This window comes from Triticum urartu, chromosome 2, assembly GCF_003073215.2.
Source record: "Triticum urartu cultivar G1812 chromosome 2, Tu2.1, whole genome shotgun sequence".
Lineage (NCBI taxonomy): Eukaryota > Viridiplantae > Streptophyta > Magnoliopsida > Poales > Poaceae > Triticum > Triticum urartu.
This window is the reverse complement of record NC_053023.1, coordinates 187,584,232-187,592,751: the sequence shown is the minus strand read 5'-3', so window position 1 is coordinate 187,592,751 and position 8,520 is coordinate 187,584,232. Positions and strand designations below refer to the sequence as shown.

The 8,520-nt window shown below is 45.5% G+C and overlaps 1 protein-coding gene across 1 annotated transcript; it reads left to right on the top strand.

The window, feature by feature from the left end:
• The first annotated feature begins 5,340 nt into the window (after nucleotides 1-5,340).
• On the top strand, nucleotides 5,341-7,658 carry LOC125541379. The gene has a single exon (XM_048704807.1). It carries the CDS (start codon nucleotides 5,454-5,456, stop codon nucleotides 6,663-6,665), a length of 1,212 nt encoding a protein of 403 aa, XP_048560764.1. The 5' UTR covers nucleotides 5,341-5,453; the 3' UTR covers nucleotides 6,666-7,658.
• The last annotated feature ends 862 nt before the right edge of the window (nucleotides 7,659-8,520 follow it).

Sequence of the window (8,520 nt, the reverse complement as noted above, 5' to 3'; positions counted from 1 at the left end):
AAGCCTACAATGAGGCTGAGAAGCGCAAGGTTCTTGGTCTTCCTGGCATCGATCCCAGGATGGCTGCAAAGAAGAAGAAGAAGCCAGCTGTGGCTGAACCCGAAGCACCAAGGCAGGAAGCACATCCCATTGTCTTCCTAGCCAGCATGACTGGCTCGAAGCCAAAGGTCAGGTCCACCGCTTCAGAACTGAAGAAGACGAGGACTGCTGAGGCTGAAACCAGAAAGAGGAAACATCCTGAAGCCTCTGATGCTGCTCCCTCTAAGAAGAAGCGCAAAACCAAGAAGGATCGGGCTGCTCCCACATAGCCCTTAGTTGTTGAACCTATCTCAATGGTTCGCCCTGCATCTGCACACCAAGAGCGCCAACTGATTGTCCATGAGCCTGCTTTCACAAAGGCTCATGAAGCTGAAGACATTCCAGCAGTTGATCCCACCGCTGCTAAAGACATTGGTCACCATGACAATGCTGAAGATGATGTAGTTCTTGCTCAGATCGAGCACAACTTGGTATCATCGCCTGTTCTCACGAACAGCGAACTCATCAGCATTGGTCGTCCTCTGACGCCAATTGCTCAGGATGCATCGTGGGCTGATCACCCACAACAACAAGACACTCCGAGTACTCAACAACAACAAGTCACACCACCCCGGCAAGAAGAAGAAGATGACTTTGAGGCCTAGCAAACTCCATCTCCAAAGGCGTCGCCAGCGTTGCGCAGGCTTCGCAAAGGACCAAGGCCTCAAGTCCCTCTATCGAGCGTTCCAGAAGGAGAAGTGCATCACCAATCTGTTGCACGTCAAGTGTTTCCAGATGCCACTCCTACTGTGACTGAATCCGAAGCCAAACTGGCTGAGGATGTTCCGGCTGCATCAGCCGATGAAGAAGAAGCCCCAAGAGTTGCTACACCCCCGTCTCACCAAGATGTTGTTTTCAAGGAGAACGTGATTGACCCTCCAGCTTCTGAAGTGGAGGTTGAGAATCCTGAGGCTGCCACCACCAACACTAATGAAGCCAATGACGTAGTCATGGCTGAAGCAAATGTTGATCCTGCACCTGAAGTCAATGTGGCCCCTGAAGTCCATGAAGACAATGCCAATGCCCCTGTTCCCCCTCCAAGACCTCACACAATGGAGCTGGCATTTGATCGTGGTCAGCAAGTTACGGTTCGATGGCCCATTCTGACTCCTCCGCCTGCTGCTGGTCCACAATTTGAGTACCACGTCGAGCACAGGCCTCAAGTCCAAAAGCCCAAGCCAAGACTTCCACGTTTCCCAGGCACTGCCACTTCACCTGGGGTCTTCAATGCGAATGGCTTCATGGCACATAATACCTTCTTCAACAGCTCCAAGAACCCTTATACCAAACCGCGCATTTCTTCAGATCGGTTCTGGAGCTATCAGCAGCGCAGCTACTATTCATGTGTCCTATACAATCAAGGGCGCATATTTCCACATATGCGCCTCGACTCTGAAGCTATGGCTGGTCTGCCCTGCCTCGAAGAAGCATTGGACTGTTTCACAGATGCTGGTCTGCTGCAGTTCATCACCGACAAGGAGCACTGGAATGAAGAAATGTTGCTTCAATTCTATGCCACTCTTCATATTCAAGGCTACAACAGGGATCCGAAGACTTGGGTCCTTGAGTGGATGACAGGCAATGTCCATCATGAAGCTAAAGCTCTTGATATCATTGAGCTCACAGGCCTGCACACTCCTGGTGAATATTATGAACCAGGTTGTCAACAACATCAAGATGCCTTGGAAAGCATCTTTCAAAAGACAGAACCCAACATGAGTCAAATGCTGAGCATGATGAAGCCTTTGCCTCCAGATGCTGAATATCCTAAGGAATTCTTTATTGAAGACCTAGAGTACCTGCCTCGCACCATCTACCACATCATCAGGAAGACTCTATGGCCTGTCAAAGGACACTCATCTGCAGCAAAGCTTGAAGGAGCAATGAAGACTTTGGTTTTCTATATCTTCAATGGCATCAGCTTCAATGCTCAAGACTTCTTCATCAGGCAGTTGGCTGCGTCTGACTCTGACATCTTTGGGTTGAAATTCTATACTCCATGGGCCATGCGTCTGATCAAGTGTCACTCAGCAATGAAGTCTGATCAAGTGAAATACATCGAAATGCGACCTGTACAAAAAAGTCTGGGAGGATGAATCGTATCATGTGATATAAAAAGCCTTAGATTTTTTTGCACACCCTTGTTTCAACGTATTTTGTTCTGAAAATTTACACACTTGTGCACTATGCCTTCATCTATCTTTGTATTTTTTTCAGAAATTTTTGCAATGTAAAAGTATGAATTTTCAAAAAAATAAAAAATCAATTTTGCATTTAGAGGCCTCCATGGAGCTCGGCCTCCAAATGCAATTCTCAACTGGCCTATACTACCTGTTGCAAGATTTCTCTTGAATACTTCTATTTTGTACTGATACATGGTGTATTGATCACGAGTTAATACTCCCTCCGTCTTAAAATAAGTGTATCTAGACGCGTAGTGTGTAGATACACTCATTTCAGCGACAATCCACAGTTAATTCTGGACGGAGGTTATAGTATTAGGAGATGGGACAAGAATCAAGAACGATATTCACAACTCAAAGGAAACAAATTCTGAAGAGCTAAGCAATCCACAATCACAAATAATATAAAAGGCAAATTGTAAATAACCAAATAATTCACCCTCGAATTCAAATCAATGAACATATCTACAAGACCCCATCTAAACTGATTTACATGAGAGTATGACAAATACTATTCCCAAATCTCAAACCACAATACACATGACTTCATTTTGGCAGCTCTTCACAGGTTGTTATGCTATGCAATTGCTCGCACCAATTGAAACCCATTAGACCAAAGAAAAAACCATGTACTGCCAAACTACCCAACCCTTCCTTACAAACCATGTACTGCCAAACTACCCAACCCTTCCTTACAAACCAATTAGATTCACCATTAGACCCCACTTAAAAATGTATGAAGACATTGAAGTCAAAGGTGGTATGTGAAGACATTCACATTGAAGACTATGACAAGAGAAGACATCGCGTGAAGACTATGGAGCGCGAAGACTTAACAGTTTCGTCGTTCTGTGTTTTTCTTTGTTGAGTCATAGGAACCACCGTACTGTTAAGTGGGGTCCAAGAGAACCAGTCAGAATGACTGAAGTGATGCTTAACCAAAATCCTATGTCTTCGAGTGAAGACTATGAGAGCAAATCTTGTCTAGAGTTGGATAAGTCAGCTTTGCTTGTAGCCCAAGTAAAGTTGCCGTGTGTGTTTGAAATCTGACCGTTGGAACACGTGTCAGTTCCTTAGTGACCTAGGGTCATTTTGAACAAATCAGGTCGGGTTGTCTAGTGGCTATAAATAGCCCACCCCCCTACAACCATAAACTATTGGCTGCTCAGAGTTAGAGTACGGCTTTTGTCGTTTGAGAGCAACCCACCTCGAAGCCTTTGAGAGAGAATTCCTTGCGAGAATAAAGCCCTAAACATTCAGAGCCAAAGAGTGTTAGGCATCACTTAAGTCATCCTATCTGTGTGATCTGAAGACTTGTTACACTTGAGGACTGTGAATCCTCCAGCCGGTTAGGCGTCGCGTTCTGAGCATCCAAGAGTCATTGTGGATCGCTGGTGAACGAAGTCTATGAAGGTTTGGAAGTCTACCTTGAAGACTTGACAGAGTGATTGGGCGAGGACTGGGTGTCCTTAGCTCAAGGGGAATAAGGTGAAGACGAGGTCTTCTGAGTTGAATCTCAGCCTCCCTAACCAGACGTACAGTTGTCATAGCAACTGGAACTGGTCCAACAAATCATTGTCTTCGACGAGTCACTGGTTTCATCCTTCCCTTCCCTTTACTTACTGTTGGTCCTTGTGAAGTCATTGTATGACTGCATTATCTTCTGTCTTCACTGAGTGACTGCTTGTTCTGATTGGCTTCACAATATCTTCCTACCTGATCCTTACTGCCTAGCTGCTATTAGTCATTGCGCTTTCACTTCATTGAATACTTGACTATGGTTTGCCTAGTGTAGTCTACCTTCCGCTGCATGGTAATAGGTTTATTTCTATCGGTTGTCTTCGAAACTTCCATGTTTTGAAGACTTCTCCTAAAAATCGCCTATTCACCCCCCCTAGTCGATCACTAGCACTTTCAGCTTTGATGTGGTCTTCGTTCGTGTGTGTGTTCGTGTGTCTACATGTTAAATCCCGTCGATCTGTGATTGTGAAGAATGTTATACGGAAACCAACATTCAATGAAAAGTTCGTGAAAACCATATTTTAAAGTTTCAAAAAAAATCTGAAAAATGTGGGATGTTAAGAAGGTGATGTTTTATTGCTGCACAAAATTTTAAGTTGAAAAACATTATGAGATGTGAGCTATGAAAAACACAAAATCATCCCGACACTACTCAACGCTGATTTTGTGTTTTTCATAGCTCAAATCTTGTAATGTTTTTCAACTTGAAATTTTGTGTGGCAATAAAACATCATCCACTTAATATCCCATATTTTTTTTCATTTTTTTTGAAACTTCAAAACATCCTTTTATAGTGGTTTTCATCGGTTTCCACCGAATGTTGGTTTCTGTATGATATTCTTTATGGTGCGCTGGTCGTGTGGGGCCTTAGGGCGACGACTTTCCGACTGTCTACTAAAACCAAGTTTGCCCGGTGTCAATAAGGAAGAGGCGATGACGGCGACGCGCCTTTGGCTTGTTCGAATGCTTGTAGTTGTCGCTTGGTGATCTACGAATCTGGATTTAATTTATGTCACTTTTCCTATTTTTTATCTGCCTTAATAGTTGATAACAGACTTCCGAGCTGATGATTTTTACGTGAATTAAGTTACAAGTTGTAGTGTCGATAATTGGTTGGAATCTAGGGGTGGGGAGGACCCACCGGTGAAAATCGAAGAGACATATTATTGAGAGATGTGTCCATAGGTTAGTTTGCATTGCAAACCTGGTGCGGGATTCTCCGATGCAAACAAAGAAATGGGCCCGGAGGATGGAATCCGTCTCTTCGGTCCAGCGCACATCTCAAATTCTTCTTTTTTAAATTACTCATTTTCTGTAATTTTGCACCACAAACATTTCTAGGAGAAGTTTGAATCTGTTTCATTTGGATATTGATCGGTTTTGGTTCGACATAATTTACGAGTTACTGGTTCCCGGATGAATATGTTTTTCATAATCTGTAGAATATTATCCGTAACTCTGTTATTTTTGCACAGAAGCAAAAAAAAAAAGACTTGGTCACAAGAGGCAGAGTGCGCTTTCACATAGGAGTAATCACGTCTGACTTTCACGAGAGGCCAAACCATTTTGTTGCTTGACATTTGACCTTCCAGGCCAACGCAGCTGCCGAGTTCCGATTCAGCGACGCCAAAGCTCCTTCCTTCATCCACCCCACCGGCGACCAGCCAGGAAATGGCGGAAATGAGCTCCCTGCCGGTCACCGACGACCTCTTGGCGGAGATCTTCCTCCTGCTGCTCACCCCGGCCGACCTCGTCCGCGCCTCCGCGGCCTGCGTCGCCTTCCGCCGGCTCGTCACGGACCGGGCATTCCTCCGGCGCTTCCGCTCCCTCCACGCCCGGCCCTTCCTCGGCTTCCTCAACCACAACGGCTTCCACCCCGCCCGCCCGCCCCACGCCTCCGCGCCCGCCGCCCGCGCCATCTCCCTCGCCGCGGATTTCTCCTACTCCTTCCTCCCTTCCCACGACAGCTGGATCGTCCGGGACGTCCGCGACGGCCGCGTACTCCTCGACCGCACCCCCGAGGACGACGCTGGCGAGGAATCCCCTGTCTTCACGGAGCTCGCGGTGTGCGACCCTCTCCACCGGCGGTGCCTCCAGCTTCCCCCAATCCCTGACGACCTGGCCGCTTCGGTGGAGCACCCGCTCCGCGTGGAGTTGGAGCGCTGGTGCGAGCCCTTCCTGGCTCCCTCCGGCGAGGAGGAGGCGGAAGAAACGTCATTCAGAGTGATCTGGATGGCGCAGTGCAAAACGAAGCTGGTCGCCTTCGTCTTCTCTTCAAGCACCGGAGAATGGCGAGCCGTTGCGTCTCAGGCCTGGGGCGATTTGTTAGCGGGCACCGGCGTGTCGACGGCGTCGTCCAAGAGCCCTGTGTTCTTCGGCCGACAATACGCTTGTGCTTGCTTCTACTGGGTCATGGACTGGAGGCAGAAATTGCTCATGCTTGACACCAGGAGGATGGAGTTCTCCATTGCCGACCTCCCACCCGGCTGCCGAAGGCCACCGATTGCCATTGTGGATGCAGGGGAAGGCAGACCTGGGATGTTTGCTGTCCGTGAACACGATGCAGATGGCACATTTAACCTCTACTATACCATTAGGCAAAACGAAGGCCAGAGTTTCAACCAGTGGCAGATGGAGAAGACGATCCCATTGGAATCCGGTTACCGGTATTTCCTGAGAGGTGCAACAGAGAGGTACTTGCTACTACTAAGATCAGAAGATGACTCCCCAAGTTCATCATCATTAGAGATGTCAGACTTGGAATGTTTCTCACTGGACGTCAAGACATTGCAGCTTGAGAGCGTCTGCAGGTTGAAGCATCACATCCTATGTGCGCACATATATACCAACTTCCCACCATCGCTGTCGTCACAGACAATATGAAGGGGTAAATACTCTGTTGCATTCTAATTATCTCCTTACCTGCATAGTTATCACATAACTTGTTTGGTGCTTGATAGTTCATTATTGTAGTAGGCAAGTCTTGTTTAAAGGGTTGTGTTTATTTCTCCTCAGCTTCTGGGAAAACTAACTTAAATCAGGAGTGATAGTATTTGCTTGCCATCTTGATTATTCAGACAAATAAAGAAAGGGTCTTCCACACCATAGATCATTGAGTAATATCCATCCACCATTCAGAGACCTAGTGGAAGTGCAGAAATCACTAATTCTTTTGTGTGTGACAAATATATGCAAAGATAAAGGGATTGCCTAATCTGGGAAGCAGTAATTGTGTAAATGTACTATACTCAGGTTTGTATCCTTTTATGTATGCGATTGTGTGATGCAACTCGAACAACCATGATAAGAAATATATCTGGGCAGAGCCCCTGAATTTCGGCTCCTGCGAATGTAGGCACACAGCTGAACCTAGCAAACAAACAAAGCTTCATGTCTTCTTCCTTGGATGTGATTGCTTTTCCTTGGTAGATTGTGTGTTGTCTTGGCTCCAACAAGATGACAATAACCAACTACTCCCTCCGTAAAGAAATGTAAGAGCGTTTGGAATACTAAAGTAGTGATCTAAACGCTCTTATATTTCTTTACGGAGGGAGTATTATGCAGGAGTGTTTTATCGTTAATCTAATATAGAAGGAATATAAGTTGAAACCAGTCAAGCATGACTTATCTTGTCCACTTTTCTTGATAGATATAAGGTCACCGAAGTCCCTTTTTTGGTCATCGTCTCATCTGTAATTTTTCATGATTTTGAAATAAATCAAATTAACTGGTATGGCTGCAACTTAAGAGTCTGAATCTCATCAGAACCAATCAAAGTGGTGAACTGGCAAGAACTTGTGCTACGAAGATATTTAGCCCTCAGTATCAATTAAAGCAATTACACAGGTGTGTTTGCGGCGCGGGGGGGGGGGGGGGGGGGGGGGGGGGGGGGGGGTCGTGAATGCAGGCACACTGATTACTTTATTTTTCTAATTTTGCTATTCATTTTTTGTTGTTTAGCATGATTTCTCTGACCTATTTGTTCCCAACTGTATTGCATAGTTACGATGATAAACACATGATTCCAGTGCCTATGCATTTCTCAGTTTCAGTTGAGATTAATATATATCTGCAGTGTAGTCCTGTTATTTATGTAAAATTTGACAAGTGTCTTTACTCATAAGTTTTACCAAGTGCTCTTATATCTGGTCATGTGTATACCTATAATCAGTTCATGTTTGCACATGTACATTTTTTAGTGGAGAATTCTTGTCAGTTCTCTGATTTGTTGTCTTCCCGGCCCAGTCATGTTCCTTCTCATCTTCACGGTAATCGAAGCAGTCGCGTACGCAAACACATAAAATTCTGCTCAGCGACAGGCGCAAATCAAATCGCTGCAACTTAATGCTTCGTCTCCTGGTTTCCTCTCTCTGATTTTTCTCCAATGGATTCACATTGTTTCAAAAAAAAAATGGCTACAACTGCTGATTTATTCGGCTGCGACGGTGCTACCTCGCACTTATAAATTGGGTGGATTTAGTTTGATTCTTCGTTCTCTCTTTCATCCCTCAGCAGAGCAATCGGAGTTTCCTTTGTTTCTCTTGGTCGAGGAGCAAAGCAATCGGAGCGCTATACGCCGTTGTTGCTTCATGGTCTGCATCCATCAACACTCAACAACTGTAGGTTGTTTGTCCCTTTTTGTTTTGAACTCTTCTGTTCTTAAGTTAATTTGCTGCTCTTCCATGAATGTATGCATCCGGCTGGCTTATAATTTTCTAAGATGTCTAATAGACGTAGG